Source organism: Carettochelys insculpta, chromosome 2, assembly GCF_033958435.1.
Source record: "Carettochelys insculpta isolate YL-2023 chromosome 2, ASM3395843v1, whole genome shotgun sequence".
Lineage (NCBI taxonomy): Eukaryota > Metazoa > Chordata > Testudines > Carettochelyidae > Carettochelys > Carettochelys insculpta.
In genome coordinates, this window is record NC_134138.1 from 153,030,569 (window position 1) to 153,050,653 (window position 20,085).

A 20,085-nucleotide genomic window follows, 5' to 3' on the forward strand; every position below is an offset into this window, starting at 1 on the left:
ATAAAGGGAAGAAGGAGTCTTTCAAAAACAGGCTTACTTTCGAAAGAGCAGCATCTACACTGGCTTTCTTTTTTCGAAAGAAGCTCTTTCGAAATTAGAATATGCAAATGAGATGCAGAATATGCAAGTTTATATCATTTGCATTTTTGATTAGCATACCTCTTTCAAAAGAAGAATGCAAGTGTAGACACACCCCCTTAGTCTCCTCTTTTTCAAGCTGAAAATTCCCAGTCTCCCTCTCCTCATATGGCAGCCGTTCCAAACCCCTACTCATTTTTGTTGCCCTTTTCGGACCTTTCTCCAATGCCAAGGTTTTTTTTTTTTTGAGATGAGGCAACCATGTATGCATGCAGTATTCAAGCTGTGGCTGTACAGTGAATTTATATAGAGACAATAAGACATTCTCTATCATTTATATAGTGATTCCTAACATTCTATATGCTTTTTTGACTGCTGCTGCACATTTGAGTGAATGTTTCCAGAGAACTATACACAATGACTCCAAGATCTCTTGCGCAGTAATAGTAAATTTAGTCCCCATCATTTGGTGTACATATCTGGGGTTATGTTTGCCATTCTGCATTACTTTGCATTTAACCACCTCGCTATTTGCCCCTTTCTCCAGATCGTTTATGAATATGCTGAATAAAATATACTGCCAGATGGACCGCTGCAATAGTAACCCTCTCCATTCTGAAAACTGACCATTTATTCCAACCCTTTGTTTCCTTTTAACCAGTTATCCGTCCATGAGAGGTCGTTCCCTCTTTTTCCATAACTGCTTACATTATGTAAGAGTGTTTGGCGAGGGATACTGTCAAAGACTTTCTGGAAAAATAAGTACTTTTCCAGAATCCACTGGGTTCCCTGGGTCCACATGCTTGCTGATCCCCTCAAAGAATTCTAGTACATTAGTAAGGCATGATTTCCTTTTACCGAAACCAGGCTGATTTTTCCCCAACAAATTCTGACCATTCTGTGCTTTACTATAGTTTCAACTAATGTCCCATAATTTAACAAACAGTAATTAAATCTCACTATATGTGGGAGATAACTGAGAATACTATTATAACAAATAGGTAAACTGAGGTATACACTGGTTAAGAGACTTGTCCTAGATCACACAATACATAACAGATCTAGGAATAGAGCCCAGGAGTTCTGGCTCTCACTCTTTTGTTCTAACCACTGCACACATCTTTCCTCTTGAAGAATTTATCATCCTGTATTCCAATGTTATTCCTGCAAAGGCAGCACATGCTAGGTTTAAAAGGAAGTCAATAGCATTATGGGAGCAAATAAAGGCAGTATGATGCCCTTTAACTTTTCTTCAACCACTGTGCACACTCTGTGACCTCTGAAATGCATGTGTGTCAGCTCGTAGTAATCATGGTTTCACCATGGAGATTTTGTGGACATTTCTGTTAAGTCTAATGCCGGGTCGACATTAAAGCAGAAAGGCAAATTAGGGTATGCAACTCCAGCTACAATAATTATGTAGCTGGAGTCTATGCACCTTAATTTCGGCTTCTGTGCCATCTACATTGTGTGAGGTTAACAGGACCGAACATTCCCGCTGACTTCCCTTACGCTTAGTGAGGCGTGGGAACACATACTGTTGTCGATGCAGGCACCCTGTGAGTTCGATTTAGCGCAGCCCTACCAGGTGTGCTAAATGGAACTCAAGAAGATCGACCAGGCAGGATCCCTGAAAAGGGATGAGGAAGGTGGACATAAGCGGGGAGAGATAGAAAGAAATTGAAGGGCATAACCCTGGGAAACTGTACCCAGGACTCAACAATCCAATATTATGGCAGTGCAGGCTGGGAGAAAATGGGAAATGTGGTTGCCAAACAGGCAGGTGAGGACACTGGATCTACAGGGCAGTCTGCTATGTCACACTCTGGGGTACCTTCAAAACTACCTCTTAGAGCTCCTTGCTTGGGGTGGATCAAGCTTAACTAGGTCACAGCTAAAGGCTGACTTAGCCTATTCTTATAGCCCTTGTTCTTCTTGGCACAGGGCTTCTGGAGTGGCTGGTTCTCTTTACTGGTTGGGCGAAGGAACATGCTGGAGCAATTTCTGGGCAGGAGAGGGAACATACAATCTCAGGATTTAAAGGGCAATGTGTGAGTCTTTAAGCCCATGTAACTTTGCATCCACCTGTTTCGGAAACAGAACAGCTTTCATATGGAAGATCCTGCAGACTGTTGAGACTCATCAGACAGGATGAGGAAGATGCCAGTGCTGATGTGGTGTGGTGCCAAATCCTACTCAGGGGTCCAATCCTGTTTGAAAGGAATAGGCACAGGAGGTTGGTGGCCACTCCGAAGTCCCCAAGGTTGAGCAAGCCAGCTGGGAAGGTTGGGTACATCCCCACAGGTTCCAGGGAAGCCCAGGCACTGGCCACTGTAGCTGTGGCCATCCCAGAGGGTGCAGTGGTACTGTTGGCATCAGGGCTTGATCCAGGGGCAGGGATTCTTGCTCCGTGCAGACCTCTGAGGCCTCCCGGTCAGTGTCTTGCAACCCAGCATGAGTCAGCTTCTAACTATTTGGTGCACGTGGCCAAGAAACATGGGACTGTGATAATTTGTGCAAGGGGGATTGACTCTCTGCCTTGGGAAGCAGCATGGGTCAGTGGATTGGCGATGGGAAACTGGCCATCAACAATTCCCAAAGCTGGAGGAGAGGCAGCGTACAGTATCCCTTATAATATACTATGGAGGCCGCAACCTAGTGGTCACTAGAGCCACTCCCCCTGTGAATACTGGGGTGGGAAAATCTTCCAGCACTGGTTCATGTGCCAACCACGCACATAATGTGTAAGAGACGTGAGCAAGCACTCGAAGAAATATTACCAGCACCATGACAAATAAATTTAGTGAGCCCTTTCCAAATGAATCAACCAACCAACAAATGGAAATTAAGATGGAACTGTTTGAGCATATTGCATGTGTGTGTACATCTTATGTTCTAACATCTTGTTTCCTTTTTGCTGTAAGTATGCTTTTCTAAATTATTTTTCTCGTGATCAGAGGTCATTCTAGACAAGCTTCTGATGCAGCATCTGAGGAAACTGAACTGAAGAGAAACAATGGAAACTGTCTTGCTTTTCCTCTCTGGTTCAAAAGAGTGGATTGAAGAATAATTATGATGACCTGTTTAAGAGCTACCGAAAATGACTATTGGTCTTGATTCTATCAACAATAGCTGTAAACTTATTTAAACCTTTGGGTTATATACACTGATTTTGTGACATTTAAGCAAGCTTTAAATTCACAAAACATTTCAGTAGGTTTCAACCATACCCTCCAGAGCTATGAACTAGCATTAGAAACTTTAAATGCCTTTGCTTGTGACCACATAAAAATCTGATTAAACCTAAAAATTTCTGACTGTCCCCAAAGAGCACCTGGCCAACAACAGACTATTGCCATCATTATAACATGTAGGAAATTAGTTGCAGCAGCAAATCAGTTACCCATTGTATTTTTCTGCTTGTTAAACAGTGCACACTAAAGATTTTTAGTAGTAATAGTGAGAGAAAACTTAGACAACAAATTCTTTTAAACACCTCTGTATCAGCAAATGCAGTTTCTGCCTCTCCCAGTTAATATTTTCCAAAGAATTTATTACCCAACAGAAGACGGTTTGACACTGCAACAATTCAATTTCATGCTTCACATGAAAATACTTCTCTAGTCCCCCACCCCACCCCATTACTCACACATCATCATCTACTCTTTGCTACAATAATGGAAGACCTGTAATCATGCATGTCTGAAACTTTGTAAAAATGAAAGGGAATTAGCCCACATAAGACAAGAGTTTGGCTACTGTCCCAGAAAAAAAACATATCAAAAGATTATTTTATTACAGTACTGATAGTACATGAAACAAAACTGCTCCAAAAATAAAGATCTGAACTGACACTGCACTTAAAAACATATGTAAAATAACAAATGATCTCCTGCAGAAATGTTTACCATTAAATAGTTGTGTCCTCTATTTCTAGAGTAGTAACAAACTTTGATCAGCACTCTCCTCTGTGCAAACATACATATCTAAGCAATGCAGTGTTAATGGTAGATAGGATTACAGTAAACTCTTTCATATCCAGCATTCTGTCATCTGGAACTCTCCATAACTGGCATTTTAACCGTAAGTACATTTTAGTTACATTTTCCATAAAGTACAATATAGTGAAAGTAAATACAAATACAGAAAATACAGCATAAGTTTACAGTGTACAGTAGTACTGTTGTTCCTAAATATAGTACTTTGCATACATTTTTATTTATTCTTAATATCTAATCTTGTTTTGTGTTATGCATTACTAAGTATACTTCTCTATTATTCAGAATATTTGACTATCCAGCAACCTCCCAGTCCCCAGGCTGCTGGATATGAAAGAATTTACTGTATTTATTCTTTACAAAGGCTCATCTAGTAACCACAGACGTGACCAGATGAACAAGAAACCACCCAGAAACAGATGTCTCTTGCTTCTGTTTCAACTTAAAATAGTCTCTGAATCGTGTTTTAATTAAAAAAAAAAAAATTGACATGACATTCATCCATGAGAAGAAAGTAAAGAGATAATTTACAAACATTTTATTAAAAGCACTTCTAATATGGACTCCGGGAAATATTACCTGGCTCTTTTTCTCACAGAAGAAACAGAAATATATATCGGGTGACTGATTATAAAGTATATTAAAGAATGAATTGGTTTGGACTGAGAAAGTACTATAGTGCTCAAGTTAAGAAGCCTCATTCGTTGAAATGTCAATAAACTAGAATGAGCAAATTTGGAATGGTTTGGTAATAAAATGAATGCTTAGTGTGGGATTTCTTTTGTTCATTATGGCAAGCATTATCTGCATCAAGAAGTTAATCAGATGCCAGGAGTATCTGAAGGACCACATATTTGTGCATAGCATTGTACATAATATTTAAAATTTAATTTTATCTTTTGAGCTTCAGAGAACAAGCTATTTGATTTCAATAAGTAAAAAGCTTTAAAAAACCTGAAGCCAAAATTTAATTATGCCATTAAGCAAAGACAATCAATGCATTTCCATGCAAGTACAGGGTATTCACAGACCAATGAACTTCAGCCACTGAGCAATGTACAATAAAATCTACCACACTCCCTTCATAAATGGAAGTTATAAGATAAACAGAAGGCAAAAGGTCTCCTCTTTATTTGACTGTGTGTTATGGGTATAGCTAAAAGTGTATCACTGGTAGATAACCAGAAAGATATGTTGGTGCCCCTGTCCCAAAAGTTGCCCATTACCTGTCTACCCAACATCACATTACAAAATATCTTTTTAAACATGACAAACCAGTAGTTGTTCATGCAATAATGCAGCACATACCTATGTTGCAGGAAACCAATAAAAGGTGAAATTCCAGTTCCTGGACCCACCATCATAAAAGGGACAGACGGATCTGAAGGTAAGTGGAAAGTGTTGATTGAGCGAGCAAAAATAGAGACCTAAAATGAAATTAAATACTATTACATTATAACTGAAGAATTCCATATGCCATCACTGGTGTTTGGAGCTTACACACACACACACACACACACACAGAGAGAGAGAGAGAGAGAGAGAATGATTTCTAATACTCACAAGTGAAAAGTGGGTAAAAGGACAAACAAACGTGGGTTTCTGAATACAAACACTGATACAATCACAAATTTAGGAGAGGCTTTTTTTAAAATTTTTATCTGCAGTACTCTAAGGAAACAAGGCTTTCTTGGCATTAATTTTAGATTGTTTCTTTCCTTCTTCCATTTGTGACTCAACTCCCATCATCTCCTATGGAAAAGACAGGCTGATGTGAGTTTCTCTGGAGCTGCAAGACATTCCATGTGAGACAGTGAGGGAGAAAGAAATTTTTCTCAACAGAATATTGTCATTTGAGATTCAACAAAAATTGAACCATCTGTTGAACACTAAACATTCCCTATATTGTTCTGTTTGTGCCATCTTAATTGAAAACAATAATTCCACAGCTAGAAACAAAGTTAAGAGTTCCCCTGTCTGTATATTTAAAAGACTAAAATTTCCCTTCCACCCATTTAAGAGTGAATACCTTCAAAGAGATGGTTGGGAGAAGAGATTCACAGATCTAAGGCCAGAAGGGATTCCTGTGGTTATCTCCTCAATAAAACAGCTTGTAGAGATTCCTTCAAAAATTCTTAGAACAAAGCTTTTAGAAAAGCATCCACTCCTGACTGAAAAATTGCCAGTGATAGAGAATCCCCCACAAGAAGCTAGAATTGAAAAAGAACCCTTAGAGGATCCTCACTCCACTGCTCACCTAGCTGAGCTAGTTCAGCTAGAAGATTTAGACAGTCATCAGTGGGGACAGCACCATCCTTCTTGCAACTCAGACCAACACTCTGCACTCTATCTTTGACTCAGCCTTCTGTGTAGACCTAAAAGTCCAGGCCATGTCTAAATCTTGCTGCTTCTTCCTTCAAAACACCTGTAAGATCCAGAGCTCCTTCTGCCGACACAGTTACAACTTACCTAGGCCCACTAACAGATTGCAACACCCACCTCTCTGATTTTGACAAATGATATCTTTCCCCCTTAAATCCACTCAAAATGCCACTTCTGGTATCTTCTTGAATCATTCAGCCAACCACATTACCCTCCCATGCATCCCACTTTCACTTTCCCTCTTCCACTGCAAGCACAAATTTCCCTCTTTCACTGCAAGCACAAGTTTCTTGTCTTTTCTTTTAAAGCCAGACATATCAACCCCCATCTCTGCTCTCCCAATGATGTCAACATTCACTGTCCATTGGTGCAGTTTTCTTCAAGCACCTCTGTGATTTCTTACATGCAACCCATTTTGCATAAGAAAAGCTGCACTGTGATGGTTGGCTTTTATGGGGAGCACTGCCTAGCAGTCAGTGCATTGTCCATTCATCATGCAGGGTGGGGGAGGTGGTAGGGGAGCCCAGGATCTCCCACCCCACTGGGTTCCAGCCAACAGCTCTGCAAGGGTTATCAAAGGTCTGACACACAGGAGCACCTTGAGGATGCCTTCCCTGGGCCATTTCCTACCGCCATGCTATTGTCTAAAGTTCCCATTACCTGGTAGAGAGGTGTGAAGGAAGTCAGCTCAACACTGGAGCTATGCATTCCTTAGTCTAAACTTGGTGCTGTCCAAATGGCACTGAAGTTCAGAATAAGTGGTTATTCCAAAAGTTCTGTCACCCCTTGGCTACGTCTACACGTGCCCCAAACTTCGAAATAGCCATGCAAATGGCCATTTCGAAGTTTACTAATGAAGCGCTGACATGCATATTCAGCGCTTCATTAGCATGCGGGCGGCAGCGGCGCTTCGAAATTGAGGAGCCTTGCCGCCGCGCGGCGCGTCCAGACGGGGCTCCTTTTCGAAAGCACGCCACCTACTTCGAAGTCCCCTTATTCCCGTGAGCTCATGGGAATAAGGGGACTTCGAAGAAGGTGGCGTGCTTTCGAAAAGGAGCCCCGTCTGGACGCGCCGCGCGGCGGCAAGGCTCCTCAATTTCGAAGCGCCGCTGCCGCCCGCATGCTAATGAAGCGCTGAATATGCATGTCAGCGCTTCATTAGTAAACTTCGAAATGGTCATTTGCATGGCCATTTCGAAGTTTGGGGCACGTGTAGACACAGCCCTTGTATGACAAGGGGTACCAGAACCAGAATACCATGCTGGAAATGGCAGTGCTATTTCGAACATGAGGAAAGAGCAATCACCATGTAGATCTAGCCTGGGTGACAATGCTTGATGTAGCAGTTTGCTTTCTCTCTCAGGGCAGCAGCTGCCTTCTCCTGTGACTTGGCTCTTTGGCCAGGTCAAATCCCAGTCTCTCCCTTGTCCTGGTCGCCCATAAGCAAGCCAAAAGGAATTAACAGCAGAAAACTGAATTCATAGACGAGACAAAAGGGACCATCTCTCTCTCAGGGTACAGCTTCTGACATCCCTCAGGGAGTGAACTGCACACGATTGCTGCTGGGGGCTGCCTTCTCTCAGCTCTTTCCTTCGGATCTGCAAGTTGCAGGTCTGCTCTCTTCCCCGGTCAGCCCACACATGAGTTGATCTGTGGGAGGAGACTCAGGTCTGGGGCAGATGGCTGGGGTAAGGGGTTTGAGGGGTTTGGGTGGAGGCCACTCCAGGTCTGTGATGAGGAGAGAGGACACCCCAAAGCCCTCTCTCGCTACAGCACTACAGGGCTGACGGAGAGGCTCCTCCGTCCACCACTGCAGCTCTGGGACTTGGGCCAGGGGAGAGGCACCCTTCTCTGCTGCAGGTGTGCAGACTTCAACTTACTCCCCACCCACCTTCTCTGCTCTCAAGGCCTGGAGGCATGTGCCTGCATGGCCCTTGATAGCCAGCTGCACAGCCACACAGTTTAGAGAGAACTTAGATCCCCATTTAAGGGAAACCCCAAATTAATTTATTTGATTTATTTTTAAAGTTTGAGGAGATAAATGTTCAAGCAAAGTTGAAGAAATTCTGCTCTACCACATAAAGCAATATTTTAGTCAATTTCTTATTGTTTAATACCCTGCCTGCACTGACTTTTTGTCATACCTCTAAAAACAGTAGAGCTTTAGGTTTCTTTTTGCTATTTAATGATAAGAAAATAGTGCAATTAGTGAAGGGGAAGCCAATGTTTGCATGTGTGCAGTTTGCATGTGTGCATATGATCACTGTGCATTCCACTGTACCTGAGTTACAGAGTTACTTTTACCATTACCTGTTCCAATACTGTGTGTGGTTTTGATTTTTTGCAAATATTGCTTTTGCAAATGGCTTACATATATCTATATGTTTTAAAAGTGTCTGTAATTAATAAAATATATTTCTGCTCAACATCAGCCTCATTCATTTTGTATTGGTATTCTACATACTTTGCAATCAATGTACATCACTGCCCATTTATCTGCGTTAAATTTTAGCTTACACAGCAGATAAACACACCTTAGAATTTTATTCAGCCCACTATAAGTAATTAACCTTTCATTCTTCTTCCCCCTACCTACCGTATGTTTATGCTCCTTTCCTGTACCTCAGGAGTAATTCAAAAAGTGATAAAATATTTTAAGAAAGATGTTTCTGAAAGCTGGAATAAACTACATTATATGCACACTTAGTCAATTTCCCTTGAAAATTATTTTTAAAAAATTAAGTTAATTTGTAAGAGAGGTCTCGGTCTAATAATTTTGACAAATTACCATTGACTATGGATATGGATATCTTGCATTAGACCCTAGGGTGGCTTCCCTATTTTAATCAAATAGATGATGATCTAAATGTTTTGCTGTCAGTTGTTTTTCCTTTTTGGCAAGCTGATTACACATTACCCTGCCAGATTTCTGCTATTTCACTTATTTCTAATGAGTCTGACAGCATGATGAATACACATGATGGAAAGCAATTATCTGACCAAAAGATACATTATAAATCCCTTCTTGCACGGCAACAAATAAAAAGGTGTTATCTTCTAAAAGGTCCATGACTTTAGATACACACCAGACATTTCTCAATCCTCTTTGGTTGTTCCTGAAACTTTTCCAATATAGTAATTTTCAGTAACCTGGCCTATTACAAGACCTCATTAGACACTGGAAATTCATGAGGTTCACCACTGTAAACCTCCTGCCCTTTCCTAAGGAAGGAAAGCAGGCATCCCTTTGGCAACACTTATAGTCCCCAGTAATAGTCTAGCACACATTAGAACATACTACCTGACTAAGGTCTTGTGTAAATCACAATTTCCTAAACTATGAAAAAAATTATGACATTAGTCCAATGCCACATTTTATTCATTAGTCTTAAAACAAAATGAAAATGAGTGAAGTATTTCACACAAATATCACCTTAGCAAAGGGTACAAGTCAAACATTATGAGTCCATGTGTATTATTTTCCTGTATGCACAGAATAGAGCTATGAAGTGAGCACACCATCAATGTGACTGAATACAACCTAGATGCAAAGGACTATACAAGGGATGGGCAATAATTTTCGATGTGGTTGCCACTCCAAGATTCTGGCAAGTGTTCCAAGGCTGCAGTTTTCTATGTAGGGGGTGTGGGTTGGAGGTTGGGTGCAGAAGGGAGATTGGTGCAGGATAGGGTGTGGGATCTGAGAGGGAGTTTGGCTGAACAACGGGGTTGTGACTAGGGATGGTACTGGGGTGCAAGGTTTGGGAGTGGGTATGGGTACAGGAGAGGACTGTGACCTGGGGGAGGGATGTAGGAATGAGCTCAGGATCTGAGATGGAGTTGTGACCTGAGAGGAGGGTGTAAAGGGTTTGGGTTGTGATCTGGGGAAGAGGATCAGTGTACAGGGTCCAGGAGGGGTCATGGACCCAAGAGAGGATTCTTGACTGGGGGTGGAGTTTAGGAGAGGGTGCAGGATCTGGGATGGAGTTGGGGTGGGATGCCAGCAGCAGGCTCTGGCTGGGAGGCACTTACCTAAGCACCTCCTGGCCTGCAGCACTCTCATGCAGCCTTCCCTGCCTGCCAGAAGCCCCAGCCCACTAGCTGTTCCCTGTGGCATTCTGTGCTGGGGCTGGGGGCAGCTTTGAGCACTGTCCCAAGCCCTAGCAAAGTCTCTTGCCTCCTGTTGGCCTGAAATTGGCTAACGGCAATGGAGAGATTTTGCTGGGGGCAGGTGCAGAACCTGAGGCACTCCCTACTCCGCAACTGTAGCTGTAGGAATGGGCTGGCTGAAAAGAAGTAGCAGACTGTATCTGGACCACAGGCCACATCTTGCCCACCTGCCACATAATACACTGCAAACAACAAAACAGATGCTTAAAAAAGTTAAAGGTGTCTGCAGCATCTACCAGGAGTTTTACTCAGTGATGCAGACAAGCGCTTCTGTATCTGTTGAAATGTTACTGTACGTCATTACCAAAAAAGAGTTAAAACAGTGATCTGGACTCAGGTGTTTATCAAGAGGAAGGTGGAAATCTAGGGAAGAATAACAACTGCTTTACATGTGAAGAAACAAAAAAATGGTGACTTCTTGGTTTCAAAATTCCACTGAAAACTGGGAAGCATGTACACTTCCCTAAATATTGACCAAACACATTTGTTTGCACAAATCTCTCTCTTAAAAAAACAGACAACAAAAAGCTATGGGAATTCTTCAGCAAAAAATGCAGCAAATGGTGGAGTGATTCCTTCATCAATCTAGTTGAGATATCAATAGTTACCTGAAATTAACTAGTATCAAAAGGGGGAGATTATGGATTTGGTAATATGTCTGGATGCCTGTCCAGGGTAACTGCCAAATTGACTCATGCCCAACATCTGTATCTGATACATACTTTGTTTTGCCTAAATGGATGATGACAAATTCAGAACTGAAAGTTGTCCTTGCTGATACAATTTACATACAGACTGTTATTTACAACAGCAATGCACACACTACTGCAAAGCACCTGAATGACTTTTGGGTGGCTTTTGATTATATTAGTGCATCTGTCTGACAACACATCCTACATCAAATGCTTACGATCAAATACTTTGAGATTACTGTCTAACTCAGCTCAACATACCTGCAGTGCTCACATAGTAACCCTCGCTAATGAGATCTGAAGGCCCAATTTCCCAAAGGTTGACAAGCTAACAGAAAGTGTCAAAAAAGTTTAAGTATCATCCAAGCAGAAAATTGAATTTTAAAGAAAATCTGCAAAGGGAAGTCTAGGCTGTGGGTTCCAATCTTCCTGTGAAACTGTGCCCTAAACCAGTTAGGACAAGATATGAAGTTGGTATGCTGCGATTGAACGCATGCACAGTATGTTACTTTTTGAGTTTGGTGGAAAAAGGGATGCAAGTTACAAACATAACACTTCTCACAAAACCAGAATCAGGGATCAACAAACAAAATTAATAGGCAGCATGTTTAAAACAAACTAATTTTTTTTTCATACAACACACTGTCAATCTGTGGAACTCCTTACCAGAGGATGCTGTGAAGACCAAGACTACAACCAGGCTCCATAAAGAACTAGATAAATTCATGGAAAATCGGTCCATCAATGGATATTAACCAGGATGGGCAGCAATGGTATCCCTAGCCTCTGCCAGAAGCTGAGAATGGACAACAGGTGATGAATCACTTGGGGATTACCTATTCTGTTCATTACCTATGTGGCAACTGGCATTGGACATGGTCAGAAGACAGGGTACATGAATTGTGGACAACGGGCTAGATGAACCTTTGGTCTGACCCACTATGGTCATTTTCAGGGTCTTACAAAAAAGTTAAGGAGCTAAAACACTTGTTGTATGATCAAGAAATTTAACAGCTACAACTCAATTTTATCATAGGCAAAAAGCTCGCTGATTGAGGGCAGAGCTACACTACAGCAGAAGACGGAATTAAGATATGCAACTCCAGCTACGTTAATTGTATCACTGGAGTTGATGCACCTTAATTTGGGCTTCAGCACTGTCTCTGCTGCTGGAGGTTGATAGGAGCATTTGCGCCTATCGATTTCTCTTATCTCTCATGAGGGGCAGGACTGGCGCCAACATGGGCACCCTGTGAGTTAGATTTAGCGTGCCCCTACCAGAGTGAAGACGTAGCCTCAAAACAAGGCTGTGAGATTTGCATTACTTGACTGTGAAATAAAGTTTACTTAATTAACAACTTATCAAATACTTAAAAGTGAGCAAGACAATAGTGATGCAGAGCTTCAAAGTCAATCTATTAAAACTTTTATCAAAGTTGCAGATAAGATTATAGACTACAGCCTCCCAAGTGCATGGACAGGAAGCCTTATTTTACCCAGCCAGCATGCCAGTTCCTTAAATCAGTAAGGGTCTTTGATCCCTTGCATATACAGTAAGAGGTGTGTTATGTGGCCCTGCACCAACTGGAAAGCTCTATAAACCCAGTATATTTTTTTAACCTTCATTGTAATTCCTGTTGATAATGCAGTTGGCACAGGGCCAGCAGGCTCCCTACATGGCTCCCTGGAAGTGGCAATATGTCCTGCTGCTCCTAAGCAGAGGAATGGCCATGGCAGCTCTGTGTGCTGCCCACGCCCTTCCCCAGGCACTAACTTCACAGCTCCCATTATCAAGAAACTGTGGCCAACAGGAGCGATGGAAGCAGTGCTGTGCAGGGTACCCTAGATAAGCCTCCATCGAGGAACAGCAGGGAGATATCACTGCTTGCAGCAAGCTGCTCCAAGTGAGTGCCGCCCAGATCCTGCACCCTGAAATCCCTTCCATGCCCCACATACCCTCCCACACTCCAACCCCCCAGAGCTGGGCTCCGTCTCACACCCCGACTCCCTCCCACACCCTCCCTGACTCCCTCCCAAAGCCCAAACCCACTCCCTCTCCCACAGTCCAAATCCCTCAGTCCCACGCTGGAGATTCTTCTTGTATCTCAATCTCTCACCCCCAGCCTCACCTGAAAGCCCACACCTGCAGTCATAGCCCTCACCACCTCCCGCACTCAACTCCCTGCCCCAGCCCAGATTCCCTCTCCTGCACCTCGACCCCCTAATTTCCAGCCCAGAGGCCCTCCCACACCCCTCCTGCTGTCTCAACCCACAGTCTCCTCCCACACGCCAAACTGTTAGTTAACCAGTCCCCAAATATGCCAGCTAATGAAGATTTTACTGCTCACACAGTCAAAATGGATGCTCACTGGATTCCACAAGTAATTACAACAGGAGCTGCAAAACTGAATTAAATGGGTATTGGTTTCATGTGGAGAAATGCAGCAATGATTACCATTTTAGAGGTTTGCAAACCCATGTTTTCCCAACACTGCAAAATTTGCCAGGCAATGCTTACTTGCAGACCCTAGCTCTGAGGATCCCACCACACAAAGCGTGGCTATGCGTATATACATATAGCAGACACAAAAGCAAAGCATTTCAGCATATTAGCAATTCCGACTTCACAAAGGCAAGTCATCAAACAGGAAAACTAAACGATACTTGTGCAGAGAGTAAGTGATAAAAAAAAAAAGAATTCCCATATGAATTAGTCTGATGAAATCTGTTAGTCCATAAGGTGCCACAGGACTTCTTGTTCTTGAAGATACAGACTAACACAGCTACCTCTCTGGTACATACGAATTAGTGTAACAAATATACCTTTTCAACGTCTGTTAAAGAATATGAATTTTGTCCTAAAGGAACTCACTTCAAGGAGAAAAACGGAAGGACTGAAATACTTTTTGAAAAGCAAAATAAATAGGGCTACAAGATCTGTATAAATCACTGCTGCACTTTATTACATGACTGCCATATGTATACACATACATTGTGTGGTGGATCCAGCCATGTGCAAACATTGAAAAGGGGGAGGGAAAGCCAAGGGTATTGTCAATACTGCAGTGCTATAATTTTACCAACTGGCTGATTAAATGTAGGTTCACCTATGCAGAAAGACTCAGAAAAGGAGAGGAGTAATTTTGGATGAAGCTCTGAAGCTGCCCTCTTATGGGCTGACTGCAAGCCAACTGACCCTTTTACAGGGTTATAAAAGACAGACAACTGTGGAAGAGGCAGCCAATGGAAAGGGAGCTCATAGACTAAGGTACTGATATCAGACTCTACTTTTTGGTGTCAAAAGTAAGTAACAAGCTGGACAAAAGAAGCCTGGGCTAACACCACCCATGCACTAAATTTTTGCTGCCAAATTCTTTGCCAAGAATAATGAGTAGAGCTGAACCTATTTAAATCAGTAGACAATTTCAGTAAATGAGTCCTCATAGTGGTTAATTTCCTTTTTAATATGAACATGGAACTCCTGCTAAGATTAATGCAAATTTCACATGCATTTCAAGGTGAGGATTAGAGAAGAAGAACAAACGTCAAACTAAGATCTTTTTCCAAACATCTCAAGAGTTTGGAGGGGGCACTTAAACCCAGGGCTTGGATTTTGGCCTATCATTAATAAGTTTAAATCCATCCATGAATTTAATCCAACACACTGACCATACTACTTTGTCAGGCTATCCTATGCATAGCTAAAGTTAACCAAGATTTTAATCAGGAAAAATTTCCACAGCTGATATAAAGGGATCACAAAGGGGAAGGAGAAACGTGTAGCTAGTGGTGGAAGTGCCCAAAGGGACCAATATTTTACCCATAATGCCACTATCAATTTTTGAGCCCCAGATCAAAGAAATAAGGAAAACTGTTTTATTTTATTGCAGAAATATATATTATAATTGTATCACTCTAAAAACACAAGAAATTGGACTTTGTTTTAGTACCTTTATATCAGATGATTTTCCTTCTTTTGCGTGTAAAGAGTTTTCATGTGGTTGAAGTATTGGTGCAACTAACTCAGAAAGCCAGCCTGTACACACACCTTTTCGTGAAACTGATCGACATGGAGAGGATGGAAACTCCACAATATTAAAAACAAATTGCAGTTTTCCTGGCTGAAATGAATTGGAGCTGCAATGACACAAACAATTCAACAAAACACTGTCTCAGAAGTAATCATGTCATCTTAATGTAGCTTCATTTTTGACCTTATCCAAAACTCACTGAAGTCAGAGTTTCATAGAGCTGGACTGGCAAATGCCTGGACAATACCATATGAATGACTCATGCAATTCCAATAGAACTCTCCTGAACTCATAAGATTCGTGTGCATTTTCTGAGAGCGCTGATAAAATTCTCCAAGTCATTCAAAGAATATTGCTTTATTTAAAAGCACCACAACATTTGAGTTTTTAATCAAAACATTTTACTAAAAACATTCTATTACAGTAAACACATTAACTTAGATTTCTTTCTACCCAGATTTTAATTTTTCTTTCTTCAGTTACATCTCTTCTAATGCCTCTACCTATTGCCACCATCTTTTTTCTGCTTCTCCTCATTCTAGATTTTATTTAATGCTCATTTTATTGTGTCTGCCATCCTTCCCTAATTTATTTCCAGCTCTCCATTTTTAACTGATTTAATCATTGTCATCCAATTCCTTCCCCCATCTCACCCTCAGTCTCCACATCCTCCATTTGTACCCACTCCCTTCTGTAACTCTTGCCCTTCCAATTTCCTCATTCATGAATTTGCCTCCTGCAGTCTCTCTCTCTGACAGATGCTTCCTTTCCAGACATTGCCATGTCTGCAATACCAGTCCCTGTCAAAGGGCTGTTATGGAACTCTTCAGTCTCCTCTTTCTTCTTCACAGGACTTGGGGATGGGAAGCCAGGCTTCAGTGATCTTCTGTATCTCTACCCAAAGGCAAAGGCTAGGACTTGCCTAGCTGGGTTGACTCAGAAGCACTGGTAAACAGGAGCAGACACCTCACTCAGTCAGCCCAATCTGAGAGTGAAGCAATTTCAAGAGTGGCAGCTCAGCAGTGAGACACCTCTGCTGCTTATCATCAACTACTTGGGCTCAGTGTCCACTGGTGTCTGATGCCTCTCTCACAAGTTCCGTCCATCTTTCCCTGTCCAGTGCTGAGTGGCTTAGTTTCTATAGACTAGCTCTGCACCTGTCTACCCATTCTCTGCGGGGTTTGCCTCTCCCATTCGAACTGTCCATTATGCTGAACACCAGGGTCTGGATTTTGCGTTTGTCGTTCATTCTGCAAATATGCCTGAAGAGCTGTAACTTCCATTGTATAACATTCTGCAGTAGGTTCTCTTTCGGCTGTATCTTCCTATATAATTCCTCATTGGTGACTTTCTGCATCCATCCTATTCTCAGGATCTTTCTATAAGAACTCCTCCCGAATGCCAATATTCTTACCTTCGAATCTTCCATTATCACCCACTTCTCACATCCGTACAATATGTGGCTGAATACACACATTTTCAAGATGCTCAGCTTTGTTCCTAAGTTGATTGCTTTGTTTTTCCAGATCTTATTCATCACCTTCAAAGTTGCTCTTGCTTTCACTTTTCTAGTTGTTATTTCCTTCTTACAGTCTAGATCATAGGTTATGTTGTTCCCCAGATATATGAACTTCTCTGCATTCTCTAGTTCAATCCCATCTACACTGATCTTCCTTCCTATTTCCTTATCTCCAAATACCATTGTTTTTGTTTTATTGATGTTCATAATCAATCCGTACCATTTCCCTTCCTTGTTTAGCACCTGCACCATTTTCTCTAGCTTCTCCTCTTCCTCAATGATAACTGTATCATCCACGAACCTCAAGTTAACTCTTATCCCATGCACCAGTATTCATTCTACCTCTTCCTTGATCTTATCCATCGCTCTCTCTAGATGAATGATGAAAATACTCGGTGAGATTGGATCTCCTTGTCTCGTACCTCTACTCATTCTAAGCTACCTTCCCAACTCTCCACATTTTCTCACCACTGCCTCCGCATTGTCACTGATATCCTTCAACAACCATATCAGTCTTCAATCTATTCCGTATGACTCCAACACCACCCAAGTCACTTTCTGATCTATACAGTCAAATGACTTCTGAAAAATCAACGAAGTAAGTGTAGATGTTCTAGTTCTTTCATCGAGCTTTCTCCATCATTAATCTTAGTACCAATATCTGCTGTATGGTACTTTTATCCTTTCCTGAACCCTGCTTGCTTGTCCATGAGATGTTCTTCTATCTGTGATCTTAGTCTGTCCATCAGTATCATCATCAGCACCTTGCCTAGATGACGCGTTAGGGCAATCATTCTGTAGTTCTTGCAGTCCAGTGCACTTCCTTTCCTGTGTATTGTCCCTAGCATGGATCTTGTCCATCCCTCAGGTGCTTCCCCTTCTTTCCATGCTATATTACATAGTCGTATTTCCTGAATCATACTTTCGCTGCCATATTTAATCATCTCTCCCGTGATCTTATTTCCAGGACTCTTGTTGTTGTTTAGCCGTTTCGCTGCTCTTTCTACTTCCTCCTTTGAAATATCAGTCTCACTCTTGATACTCAGCGGAGATATCACTTTCAGTTCTTCGATCAGTCTCTCTGAGACGGTTGGGTCCAGCTTATGGAAGACACCATTTCACTAAGCAGATGCTTTATGAGCCAGTCTAGAACTAAGCTTCTTCTTCGAGTGTCCCCATGGGTGCTCCACCATAGGTGACGGCTTGGCCGGCGCCGCAGATCGGATCTTCCAAGCAGTTTCTGCCGGACCGCGCATGCGCCGGCGTGCGCCGCTCCCTGGCGCGCTCCTGGCCATGTGCGCGATCCGGTCCCCGCCAGTTCCTCTCAACCGCCGTCGGCTGCAGACGGAATCCGACTAGGCTAAAGCCACATAGCGTATTCAACGACTTTATTTGTTTTCTCTTTAAAGTTTTCAGTTATTTAGGCTACCATAAGTAGCCGGTTGTTATTTTGTAAAAAAAAACAAAAAACAAACAAACAAACAACAAACAAGCTACGGAGGGACAGCTCAAGCCAGTCCCAGTAACAAGCGCCGGAGGCCGGGAGCTAGGGCCATCAGCCCTCCTGCTGAGGCAGGCCATCGGACGGGGAAACAGCACAAGGAAGGTGCTAAGTACCCATAAACAAACTCAAAGACTCACCAACAATGTCCTCCTCAGGCTTTAAAAAATGTGAGTCCTGCCGAGAGGCGATGCCAGTGTCCGATGGGCACAGTCTATGCATAAGGTGCCTGGGGGAGTCCCATGTGGCACAAAAATGCGCCTTCTGTGCAAAATTAACAACCAGAGCACGGAGAGACAGGGAGATGAGGATTAAACTGCTGCTTCTTGACAAGGCCCTCCAGCCAGACGTGCTGGAGCGGCCGCAGCAGGAGGGACCCTCCGGGGCCCTTAGAAGAAAAGCTGCCTCCCTCACTCCATCAGCGCAAAAACGGAGGAAAGTTTCTCCAACCCGATCCCTGCCGGCAGCAACAGTGAGCGGGACGGGAGGAGCAAGCAGCCCCCAGCCGCAGCAACAGCTGATCGGCGGCGGCACGGAGAGCCACGTGGAAGCGGCTCAGCCTCCAATAATCAGCCAGCTGCCCCGCACCGCAGGCAGGGCGGCGGCTAAGCAAGCGCCGGTACCGGCGGCACCGCAGGCAGCGGCACCGACCCCCGGGGAACCGGCGGTGCAGAGCGCGCAGGCACGTAGCCTGCAGGCGCAGAAGGACTCCGCACGTGCGGCACCGCCTTCGAGAGTGCCTAGCACGGTGCCGACGGGGCCGGGATCCCCCGCCCATCAGGGGGCGGAGTTACCTCCCTTAGGGAGGGGAAAGGCTGCACACAAGAGGAGGCACTGCAGCCCCTCTCCAGACAGGGCTGTGGAGTTCTTTTCTCACAGCCCTCCGCTCATGTTGCAGACTCCAACCAGAAGGCAGGGGTCCCCCCTAGCCTACCCGGAGCCCCCTTCTCCTTTCCTGCAATCAGCCTCCCCATGGCTGGCATCACCCTCACCCTTCCTGGGATTTGAAACGCTGGACTATTATGCAAAATCGCTCTCTCCAGTGTCTCGACGATCCCCCTCTCCCAGACACAGAGGGTACGTGCAAAGGGAATGGTCAAGGTCACCTTCCCAGGAACAGTGCCTATACTGCCATGGTCGTCCCTACCACGCGGGGCATGGACACCATCGGCAATCTACCAGGGAAAGATCCCCACATACTACCTCGTACCCCCAAGGGCAATCGCGATCGGGGACAGAGACTCAAGCATCCCAGGGGGGACTGGCCGTGGACCCACGAGATTTTCCCTCGCAAACCTCCAGCGAGAGGGCGCACCATCACCATCAAGAACCGGAAGGGTCCAAAGAAATGTACCCCAGCGGTTCCTCGTTTTCCTCCCCGGATGAGGCCACGGCCTTAGGGGACGTCCATCCTAAGGACGATCTCAAACAGTTTCAGGAGCTGTTTAAGAGGGTAGCTTTCACGCAAGGCATCCAGACAGCACAAGTGCAAGAGAAACATCATAAGCTCCTTAAAAATTTGAGCTCCCCGGCCTCCTCCAGAGTAGCAATACCGCTTGATGAAGCGATCTTGGAGTCCGCCACTACCATATGGCAGACCCCTGCAACTATTCCGCCTGTCCAAAAGAGAGCGGATAAGAAATACTTCATGCCGGCGAAGGGCATGGAGTTCTTGTTTAGCCACCCCCAGCCAAACTCCTTGGTGGTGGAGTCC

At 43.5% G+C, this 20,085-nt stretch overlaps 1 protein-coding gene across 6 annotated transcripts in view; it reads right to left on the reverse strand.

Annotated features, from left to right (window-relative positions):
* Positions 1-20,085, reverse strand: part of MTRR (5-methyltetrahydrofolate-homocysteine methyltransferase reductase) — a 94,328-nt gene that overhangs the window by 12,076 nt on the left and 62,167 nt on the right. For all 6 annotated transcript variants that reach the window (XM_074987864.1, XM_074987866.1, XM_074987861.1 and 3 more), the window contains 2 exons: positions 15,271-15,457; positions 5,385-5,503 (listed from right to left, as the gene is read on the reverse strand). In XM_074987864.1, the coding sequence (XP_074843965.1) occupies positions 5,385-5,503; positions 15,271-15,457 (306 nt within the window). The remainder of the gene's footprint in view (positions 1-5,384; positions 5,504-15,270; positions 15,458-20,085) is intronic.